Below are 12,071 nucleotides of genomic sequence, written 5' to 3' on the forward strand. Positions count from 1 at the left end.
ACACACACACACACACACACACACACACACACACACACACACACACATATAACGTTTAGTTCTCTGTCTTCTTTATTGATCCCCAGGCAGCAACGGAGTATTACCTGAAGATCTTTTGGAACTAAGTTTCACTTCTTGCTTTGGAACAGAGTGTAATCTGGTTGCTTGTTTGTTACCTGTTGATACTCCTTTTCCTGACTCCTAAGGAAGTCACTCTCTGAATCCATTTCCTTTTCATATTCCTTACTGTCTGTGGACAACTCATTTCCATGGCTTTGTTACTTCGTCTACTGTTCTAGCTCTGAACTCTACAAGCTCCAGATCTACAGCTCTTAATGATCTCTCCTAAGTATTTCAAATTCAGCTTGTCCAATGATCTCAGCCTTTTCTCCTCGCTAATGTAATCACTCACAACAATAGCACCCACCCCCCTTCTGCTTCTTTTGAGATTAATATTCCATCTTCTTCATTGATTCCATCAGTTAGCTATTTTTTAAGTTTATTTATTTGTTTTGAGAGAGAGACGTGGGGCGGCGGGGGGAGAAAGAAGAGAGACAGAGAGAAACAGAGAGAGAGAGAGAAACAGAGAGAGATAGAGAAGAGAAAATCCCAAGCAGACTCCATGCTCTCAGGGGCTCAAACCCACAAACCAAGAGATCATGACCTGAGCTGGAACCCAGAATCCGACACTTAACAAACTGAGCCAGCTACCCAGACACCCCCGTCAGTCAGCTATTAAGTCTGATTTGTTAAAGTGCTTCTCACATCAGAAGTCCAGTTCTTAGTTCGGTAGCCACCACTCGAAGCAGACCTTTCTTTCCCCCAACTGAAATATCCAAGTCTCCTGACTCATCCATTCTTGCTTCTTACCATTCCAAACACCTGTGCAGACTCATTTCGCAAAGCAGAACTCCAGCCATCGCGTTCTCAAACGTCAATATAATCAATCCCCACCATCACCAAGATACTCATAAAAGTAAGGTACTCTTCACTTCATATGTGAGGTCTTTTGAGCCCTCTAATGAATGAAGTTTGCCAGCCATCAGCTGCTATTCCACACCAATATTCTACCTCAACCAGATCAAACTTCCAGCTGAAGAGATACTGAGCTTTCTTTCATTTACTAATGTTGACATCCAGGCTACTGAGACCCCTCTCTCTCCCATTTAGTGTAGCATCTATTACACCTAATTAAGTTACCTAGTCATCAATGTCCCTTTCAAATGTGAATGCTTCCACACCTTTCCTGATAATCCTAATTAGGCATAATCTTTTTTTTTTTTTTTAATTTTTTTTTCAATGTTTTTTATTTATTTTTGGGACAGAGAGAGACAGAGGATGAACGGGGGAGGGGCAGAGAGAGAGGGAGACACAGAATCGGAAACAGGCCCCAGGCTCTGAGCCATCAGCCCAGAGCCCGACGCGGGGCTCGAACTCACGGACCGTGAGATCGTGACCTGGCTGAAGTCGGACGCTTAACCGACTGCACCACCCAGGCGCCCCCATAATCTTTTTTTTAATCCTCCATAGGATAAGTGCACTTATGGGCATAATGGACTTCCACTTATCAGCAGGAATCAAGCCTCAGAGATTACTGTTTGTATCTTAGCCTTCTTTGAACACTCTGAAAGGCCATTAGCATATAGAAGAGCAGTGGTATATAGTTAATAAATGAAGCTGACTTGCAACTTCCTAATTATACTCAGGCTGCTTGACTTATTCAAAATCTGTCATCTAGAGAGTGACTCAGGACTAACAAAGTCAGTAATTTAGGGTGAGAGCAGTTTGGATTTAGGGTGAGGCTACATTTTCAGGTAGTCCGAGCAGCCAGAATTCAAAAGCATATGCAGTTTCTGTTATACACTAAAATTTAACAACTTACAAATTTTGGAACTTGTAAGTCCAATGATTTTGCTTTCAGTTCTAGCACAAGCCTACAGTAGTTTACCTAATGTCTTTGAGTCTCAGTTTCCTTATCTATAAGAAGGTAATGATGGTGTGATTTACACGAGGGCTGTTGTGATGATAGTGAGATAATGTGTGTCAAATGTTTACATGAGACCTGGTACACAGTAAGTGCTCAGTAAACACCAGCTGGTAATCATTATTCTTATCACCACTCATCAGCCATATTAGCCAAATTAATAAAGAAGGTCCCTAAATTCTCTCATACTGGAGATCCCATTCAAATCTGGTAATCAAATGTGGGCTCTACCAGTTACCAAAAGAACCTAAAGAAGGCCCAGAAACCACCAACCATGGAGAATGAAGTACCCAAGAATAATATCTAGGGGGGAAGATCAGAGCAACTAAAATTACAGTTTAAAAACGTGTTCAGTAGATCTGCCTCCAAAAATATTTAGAATTAAGACAATGAAAGCAGTGACTGGTTGGCTTTATTTCCAGTGAGAATATTCACTTCCATCCCAAACTGGGTGTTAAAGTTATATAGAGCAGGATAAAAAGATGCCCATGTACCATAGAGGAGTAGACTAGCCAAGGAGCTGTGGAGTCATTTAAACACACGATTGCACTTTATCTTATATTCCTGGATGATGTTAATATGACCTCATTCAAATAAAGAACTGGTGGGTGCCTTTCACACTTATCCCCAGCAATGTAGCAACGTGAGGATCTGCTCCCATTGCTTCCCATTCTTACCTGAACTCTCATCCAGACTCTCCTCAGAGACGTGCTCATTTTGATGGACCCACTCGCCATTGCATTTGAAGAATATTTGCATGGCTGGTCTCGCTTTGCACCTCAGTGCGATGGGGTTGCTCTTGATGATATAAGCATCATCTGGCTCCTCTATGAAATGAGGCAGTGTCCCAGGAGCTGAGGGGATGGACTCGGGGAGGGCTTCGCCGTTGTCAGCTCCTGCGAAATTGAAGAGGCCGTTAGAATGCTGCCCATACTGACAGCACAAACATCAGGATGCAAAGCACAGCCCACACCGGCTCTAAGAATCTGTCCTGAAAAACACTGCATCATATGAATACAGTATGCATGTAAGGCCCGTGCAGATGACTTCTCATCTAGAGGCTGAACTATATAACATGGTACCATTATCCGGACACACCCTCAGGGTCACGGGACAAACGAAAATAAGGAATAGGAGACTCCCTCAAACCACAGTTGTGAGTCTGCAGGTCTTTGCTGAAAGAACAGAGTCAAGTATCTGTGGGATGAGAGACTGATTCTGAACATCCAGTCTGGTGAGTGGTTACCTCAACGCCGGCCCCAAGCTGCCTCAAAACTTTGAAATGATGGTGGAAATAGCTTTTGTTCTCCTATAAATGACTGTGGATAATGACGATGTTGTCGGAGGGTACTCAGTCATAAGACATGTTAAAAACAAACAAACAAAAAACAAATGCTTTCTCTACGTATAAAACTGGAGATTGGCTGGCATTCTATCTTAGGGTTTTCTCCAAAACCTCACCAATTTACTGAACATTCTAAAAGGAATGTACTTTTGTCCTGCTTGCCCATGGCTACAAAATTCTCTGCCCTCAACACCCCCCTCCATATACTGTGAATCTCACTTTCAAGGCTATGAAGTAAACAAATCACTAAAACAGCCATAAGCTTTTACTTTTGGACCCATAATTACATTTTTTCAAAGATAAAAAATGGACATGACTCTCCCCTAAATTTAGGGAACTGATGAGAGAAGCAAAATATAAAGGAAAAAAAAAAAAAACAGAAGCCAAGATTTTGATTCACTCCCTCTTCACTAAACTTCTCAAGGACTTAAGTCCCAGGAAACTAGCACAAAGTCAACGAAAGCAAGATCTGAACAGTGAGCACTGTGGAAATGACCAGGGGGAACAAGTGTGCCTTCAATGGCCATTCCAGGGAAAGAATGAAGAAAGCAAGAATTTCAGTACCCAGATCAACTGTGCCCTGGAAAGGGTTATTCACATTCAGAGCAAACCAGTCTCCAGGATGAAGCTGGAAAAAGGGACCTAGAAAAAGCACTGGGAGAATAATCTAGTTCATCAGGAGGGAGCCTAGGAGGTAGGGTGCGTCCAGGGACCTAACTTGGCTCTCTGTGCACCTTCAGTGTAATTCAGGACAACAAACAGCCCTCTTACTATTTGCACTCAAGTCAACAACCTACATCAGTAAGCATTGTCAAAGGTAAACAGAAGCCACAATATTAGGGGGGTAAGACTTTAAGTTTTAGAACGCCTCTAAAACTAACCCCCCTAAAGGGGCTAGGACATAAGAGGTGTTACTGCCTATAATTATATTTCTGTGTGAAGAAGAAAACAAAAGACACCAAGTTGTGAAAAATATGTCTTGCCAGGGGGAACAAACACCATGTGCGCCACCATGATGAATGAAAACAAGAGTTTGATTCTCCAAATTATTTTTTCCCACAAAATACATCAACTTAAGGGCAAAAAACCTCACACACCAAAGAGTTTTGGATACTATGACCTTCCAAATGTATTTGCAATAGAAAAGCCAGCTCATGTGTAAGTAAATGGAAGTCTCAAAAATTCATCATAAAGCATGTACCCTAAATAGCAAGAGAACAGTTTATGTCTTAAAAGTACAATGAACTCACTCAGAAAATAAAATGTGTCTAGGACATATGGAATAAGAAGGGTCAGGACAGAATCAGAGAGGTATATTTTTTTTCTTCTTAAAGTTTTAAATTATATATTCAATAGGCTTCATAAAATAGATCATATATTAATTCATTTCGTTACTGACTGCTCATGCCAATTTCCATCTTCAGTAAATACTAAGTCCCCTCAGGCTTTTGTAAATCCATGCATTAGAGGAAATGACAAAGGTATTAAGAGATTTTATATGGACATCAAACAGGTTCCACTCCCATCAGGGCCTTGCGTTCTGTCCAAAGTAATTCAATGCTGCAGAAAAGGGTCACCTGATAAGGAATACCCAAACCTTGTGGTGGGAGCCTGAATGAATAGCCACCGGCATACATTTTGAATGATGCGTTTTAACTTAACTAGTAACAATGCACGAATTTCCAAAGTAACTCCTAAAACGGGGACAGGGAGCATCATAAATAACTGTCTCTAAATAAATAGAAAGGCCACCTTTATTCAGAATAAATAAAATGACAAAGGCACTAGATCACAAAATACATCAAGCTCACACCATCCAATTCACAAAACAGAGATCTGAGTGCAATTAGGTTACCCTCCCACTATTTTAATAAATACCCTTTAAATAAAGTAACAAGTTATGCTTTTATGTGAAACAAAGCAGGAGAGTGGAATAGAAAAGTAGGTAGGTAAGTGTCCTGGCTATCTCCATTAAGAATCGATCAATCTTAATGTTCAGACAAGGGGAAAAAAACAAAAAAGGCAGACTATAACATTACATCTTAATTATTATTGAAGCCATGTCAAAGTCATGTATGCATAGGAAAAGGACCAGGATCCATGAAAACAAGAAACAAAGAGAAAAGGGGTGGCAGTGGGAAGGTGAGATCACAGGTATATTTGCATATGTATCACCATTCATTTGTATCCTTCCAACAAAGAAATGAAATAAGTGCGATTGATTTAGTTTTCTATAGTGAAGTGTTGGGAGTGGTGTTTACCTAACACTGTTCCCAAGCTCCACTTCCCTCCTCCAAGTTCCTCACTGGGCTCAGGATCAAATTCCTGCTCTTCAGATGGCTTCTGTGATGGTAGAAAGCTGGATTTTCCCAGCAGGCTTACCTCCAGGAAGATACCACTTCCCTTACCCCACAAGGCTGAGGGTCCTCTACCTCCTTCTTGCACTGGAGAGACCTGCCATGCTCAACCCCACCTAGTGGCTTAGAACTAAATTGCTCATGAAATTCTCGGGATTCATCAAGCCAAAGGGATGTGATGGGGAAAAAAGGAGGTGAAGTGGACACTTTTCAGGCGCTTGGAAGTTGCTGACAGCACCTGTTCTTTGAAGGGGGTGGGAGGCAGCAACTTATTTTAATAAATGGTTTTATAGAAGACTGCATGACTACTTTTGGGCTCCGGGGTAAATGTTCTTATAATCTCAATACATCTGCCACTGCTTTCTAATTCAGAGAAATGTTTCAAACCTGGTGTGACAAATGCTGCTGACCATATGACCCAGTTAACTGCCTTTTCCCATACTGCTTTTACAGTAGAGGTTGGAGAAATCATAAACTCAGTTTCCTTCTTTGCAGGTAGGAATGGTCATGTAACAACCATCTAGCAAATGAGTCATAAACAGAAAAATATCTGAGAAAGCTTTTATTTTCCTAATAAAAGAAATAGGTATGGTGGGTACTGTCCCTTCTCCCTTTTGTGCCTGCCTTAACTAGGGAAGATCAAGAGGAAAAAAACTCCCAGAGGAGCACAGAGCTACCAGCTCCGACAACGTACAGGTAGAAATAACACCACGAGGCATCCACCTCCAGAAAATTTTTAAAAAATATTTACTTATTTAAGCTACTAATAGTAAAATTTTCTTTTTTTTTTCAGAAAATAATCTTCATTGCTACAATGAGATCTTCCTTTTTAAAATTTATTTATTTTTAATTATTTTTTAATTATTTTTTAACAATTATTATTCAGAGACAGAGAGACACAGAGCATGAGCAGGGGAGGGGAAGAAAGAGGGGGAGGCATAGAATCTGAAGTAGGCTCCAGGCTCTGAGCTGTCAGCACAGAACCCAACGTGGGGCTCGAACTCACAAACTATGAGATCATGACCTGAGCAGAAGTCGGTCGCTTAACCAACTGAGCCACCCAGGTGCCCCAAGATCTTCCTTTTTAAACAAAGCCAGAGCTCCAAGCTTCACTTTATTGAAATCCAACACTCTCAGTGTTAAAGAATTTGGGACAGGGGCGTCTGCATGGCTCAATGGGTTAAGTTCCAACCCCTGATTTAGGCTCATGTCACAATCTCTGCGTTTGTGAGATTGAGCCCCTCATCAGGCTCTGCACAGACAGCTTGGAGCCTGCTTAGGATTCTCTCTTTTGCTCTCTCTCTGCCCCTTCCCTGCTTGTGCTCTCTCTCAAAATAAATACATAAACTTAAAAAGAATTTTGGAGAGCTAAAAAACATGGGAACTAGGATAGCAGAGAGCAAAAGTAAGAGCTGCCATTTACTGAATGATTGGAGATAATTGTGATATGCCTTCTTCATGGATTAGGTCACTTAAGCTTCATACAAACTCTGTGGTGGGATGGTAAGTATCTGGTTTTATATTTGCAAAAATGCTTCAATTATGTGCATCTAAGGTCATACAGCTGGTAAATGGGGCTCCACATTTGAACTCAGGTCTTGGACTCCAATCACCTCACAACTTCATTCTAGTCTGATACATTGAGTGAGTGCCTTATGGCAGTAGCATGCAGTTGGTAAAACCAAGAGTAGATATAAAATATAATCTGTGTGTTAACTCACAGCTTGCATTAAGTATAATATACATCTTAAAGATCACTCACAGTTATCCTGTTAGCAGGACTGTGATTCCAGGTCAGAAAGGGTATATTATGGACACAGTCTAGAGGGGGTCTTGAGAAAAGAAATATTTTTATTTAATTTTTATATATTTTTGAGAGAGAGAGAGAGAGACCGAGACAGAGAGCATGAGCAGGGTAGGAACAGAGAAAGAGAATGATAAGCGGGCTATACATGACCAGCACAGAGCCTGATGTGGGGCTTGAACTCCTGAACCATGAGATCATGACCTGAGCCGAAGCTGGACACTTAACCAACTGAGCCACCCAGGTGCCCCAAGAAAAATATTTTTGAGAGAACAGCACAGTGAGCGCTTAACTAATTAAAATCAAATGTCTAGCCATCCTCACTAAGCTCAGAAAACAAAGAAGGCAAAGAGTAAGTGCTAGAGAATAAAGTAATGAGAAAGCTTTTTCAATGTGTCATCTGGAAAAAGTTTCATCTCTAAGCAGGAATATTTAACCACTAAAACTCAAAATAACAGGGAGTATAAAAGGAGACAGTGAACCTCAGAAAGAAAAAGAGACTGGGGTCAGGGGATTGCCATTCTATCATGTTTAACCCTACAAAACGGCAAACAGTCCACTGGTTGATCTTTCAATCTGTAACAGGACTGGGCATACTGGAGGCCAGAGTCATTCCAAAGTGGGATTCATAAGACCCTGGACTATCAGCACGGCATTGCACGGAGTTAGAGTATAAATGAAGCTGAGCTTTAATGGGCCTTGAGAAATTCTAAATTATTTTCATTTTTTTTTCCAAGAGTAATTTGCAATGCACTTCATTTTTTTTTCCCTCTTCTAGCTTCAAAGTATGCCTATATTCTCCCTGGTACAAAACATTCATATTTGTTTCAATGTCCACCCAATAAACCTACCATAAAACAAAGAATACATCTGGCAAAAGCGAGGAAGTTTAGAATCAAATAATCTGACTTTGAGGTACCTCTGTGACCTTGAAGAACTTAATTATGAGGTTCTATTTGTCTCATTCATAAAAATGAGTGATGGGGCACCTGGATGGCTCAGTCAGTTAAGCGTCTGACTTCAGCTCAGGTCATGATCTTGCGGTCCATGGGTTCGAGCCCTATGTCAGGCTCTGTGCTGACAGCTCAGAGCCTGGAGCCTGCTTCAGATTCTGTGTCTCCCTCTCTCTGCTCCTGCCCTGTGCGCACTGTCTCTTTCTCTCTCCCCAAAATAAACAAACATTAAAAAAAAATTTAAAAATGAGTGATTAGAGGCACCTGGACAGTTCAGTGAATTAAGCATCTGACTCTTGACTTTGGCTCAGGTCATGATCTCAAGGTAGTGGGATCCAGCTGAGAATCAGACTTCACACCGAGTGTGGAGGCTGCTTAAGATTCTCTCTCTGACTCTCCCCTATACCCTCCTTCTCTCTCTCAAAAACAAACAAACAATGAGTGATTAAAATTCATTAGTGAAAAAAGTTTATTAGTGTTTTGTGATGTTAAAAGTGAGATAACATAGATAAAAAGTACACAGTAAATGGCTAAATGTTATATAAATAAAATATGCCACCACTACCACCACCATTAACATCATTGTCTCGATAAAGAACAGAAAACAAAAGGAAGACATTTATGGGGTACCTGGCTGGCTCAGTTGGTTAAGCATCCAACTCTTGGTTTCGGCTCAGGTCACGATCTCACAGTTCATGAGATCAAGCGCTGTGTCTGGCTCTGCACTGACAGCCAGAGCCTGCTTGGGATTCTCTCTCTCCCTCTCCCCCCAAGTGCTCTCTCTCCCTCTCTCTCTCTCTAATAAATAAACTTTTACAAAAAAGAAACATATTTATAATTACGATCTCTATGATTTCCATTCCCAAGCTTAGTATCCTAATATTTGTACTAATATTCATATTTCAGCTTCGTGATGACGACTATTATTTTCATCTGGAGCCCTCATGATAGGAACTGCTGGTTGTAACCTGTTTTTACTATTTGTTACCCACATGTATGTTAGCATAACTCTGTTAGGTCAAAACCCATGAAAACATGCTGTGAAGCATTTATTCAATAAACATGTAGCAAATGTGTATACCATACACCAGGCACTTGGTTGCCATGCAAAGCAGTGTGACAACACAATGGATCTTCTGCTGGCCAGATCCCCAAACCATTTCCTTTTAATAGGCAGGCACTTATTAACCACAGGAGATGTCATAGCATTCCAGAGCCCCTGTCACTGCAATATGTAAATGAAGGCAGCTTCAAAATCACTCTTTAAATTCCACTGAATGTCTGTGAACATACTGGTCCACAATGTGCGAGTCGGAGCAGAAAGCCAGACGAGGGAAACCAAGTTACATAATCTAAGACAACAAAACGGAGCCGGGGTTCTTTGCTTTCATTTACAGAAATGTGGCTTGTCTCCATATGGTTATTTAATTAGATTGGAGATGCATGGCACCCACAGAGTGAAAGAGCAAAGCCAGAATTTTACATACCAAATATTTAATGTGATTTATGAAACACAGACTCTTTCCCTAGGCCTCAATAAGAGATTTCTTTTTCAGGGGCGCCTGGGTGGCGCAGTCGGTTAAGCGTCCGACTTCAGCCAGGTCACGATCTCGCGGTCTGCGAGTTCGAGCCCCGCGTCGGGCTCTGGGCTGATGGCTCAGAGCCTGGAGCCTGTTTCCGATTCTGTGTCTCCCTCTCTCTCTGCCCCTCCCCCGTTCATGCTCTGTCTCTCTCTGTCCCAAAAATAAATAAACGTTGAAAAAAAATTAAAAAAAAAAAAAAAAAGAGATTTCTTTTTCAAACTCAAACTATTCCACCTTCTTCCCAACATCTAATAAAATTGCAATGTTTTATATTTCCCTGCATTTGCATGGTTCACTTTACCTGTGTCACTCTCCTATACTGTCAGTCTAAGATATTATTGCATTAAGCAGATCTTAAATTTTGCAGAGTAGAAGATCATACACGATCTTTACAACACAAAGAAACATGGAGAGTTTCTCTGTTCTTGGTCCCTCGAATGAGAAACTTTAGATTTCCAGAAAGCTTAGAAAAGCACATTCACTGCTCCCTAAATTTTCATAGTTTACCTTAATATATTAATTTCTTTTAAGTTGACATATGTGTCCATGCCTACTAAGGTCAGCCAATGTTCTCTGGAGATCCAAAGATGAATAGGACACAGTTAATTTACTCAAGGAGCTCACACACTAAATTAGACACAAAAAATTAGAGAGCAACAAATATGCAAACAGTATATTGGAAGTATACACATAATGTGAGAGGAGCACTGTAGAAAGGCAGCCCAACTTGCCTTGGGAGGGTTTGTGGCAAACATCACGAGGAAGAAAACATTTCAGCACAGATGGGACATAGGAATTAAACAGGGAAACAAATGGGAGAAGGCATTCCAACAGAGGTCATGGCATGTACCATGGAATGCAAGTTAGAGACTTAGGGACAATTAAATATATCTTCATTAGAAATCACATTTTGGGGGCACCTGGATGGCTCAGTCGGTTAAGTGTCTGACTTCAGCTCAGCTTCAGCTCACCTCACGGCTCGTGAGTTTGAGCCCCATGTTGGGCTCTGTGCTGACAGTATGGAGACTGCTTGGGATTCTTTCCCTCTCTCTTTGCCCTTCCCCTTCTCACTCTCTCAAAATAAATAAAATAAACCTTTAAAAAATAAAAATAAATAAAGATTAAGAAAACTAAAAAAGAAAAGAACTCACATTTTGAAGAGTTTGCTTTGATACCTGTGCTAAATCAGTGGCCCTAATCGGCTCTAACATCTCTGTTTCTATGTGTCTTTGACTAAGAGCTTTCTGAGATGTAGACACAGAGTAGCCTCCAAATTACAGAAAGAGAACATTCTTGGTTTAACAACATGGGCCCCGAAGCCAGGTTAAACTAATTCTTTGTGTACACTATGAATGAGGGAGAAACCACATTTGCTCTGATCCATGGGATGGAGTTATTCTTTCAGCCACCAACAAAAGTAGTCTATCTCCCAAGGCCATGGGGAAAGGTTTTGTTTCTGTTTTTAACGTGACCACCACTTGGGTTCTCACTTGACCTATACGAAAAACAGACTTCTGACATTGCATCTAAGTCAAGAGGTTTTGTAGTATGCCTGATGGCAGGCCTTATTCCTTAATAGAAACACTCAGTGTACAATCAGATTCGGCATGAGACATTTGTTCCCATGAGAAGAGTTTTTCCAAAGGGACTCTGAAATAAGAGGCCAAATGTGGTCCAATGGTTCTATATGTGTGATGAGATTAGTGGGATTTAAATTTTTGTTTGCTTTCACTACACTTTTTAAACGAGCTCTAAAATAAACATTAAAAAAAGAAAATTATATATATATACACACAAATAGAATTATATACCTATATAAATATGTAAACACATATGTTGTAGGTATGTGAATATATACATAAACAATTCTTTGTTCCTGTGAAGGAATATAAAAGGCTCCGTAAACTATGGCAACTTCCAGATTTTACTTCATAGTGTCTAACTTGTATTGAAATTCATAAACCAGGGAAAAACTAACAAATCTGTCCCTAGGAAAAAATGTAAAGGGTTAGATTATAAGATTTCTAAAACTTATTCATTCTAAA

General features: G+C 40.5%; 1 protein-coding gene across 13 annotated transcripts in view; it reads right to left on the reverse strand.

Annotated features, from left to right (window-relative positions):
- The window catches only part of UNC5D (unc-5 netrin receptor D), a 577,007-nt gene that overhangs the window by 248,902 nt on the left and 316,034 nt on the right, over positions 1-12,071 (reverse strand). For all 13 annotated transcript variants that reach the window (XM_040461499.1, XM_040461883.1, XM_040461563.1 and 10 more), the window contains exon 2: positions 2,662-2,880. In XM_040461499.1, coding sequence (XP_040317433.1) covers positions 2,662-2,880 — 219 coding nt within the window. The remainder of the gene's footprint in view (positions 1-2,661; positions 2,881-12,071) is intronic.

This window comes from Herpailurus yagouaroundi, unplaced genomic scaffold (genome assembly GCF_014898765.1).
Source record: "Herpailurus yagouaroundi ecotype Mexico unplaced genomic scaffold, PumYag 28, whole genome shotgun sequence".
Classification (NCBI taxonomy): Eukaryota; Metazoa; Chordata; class Mammalia; order Carnivora; family Felidae; genus Herpailurus; species Herpailurus yagouaroundi.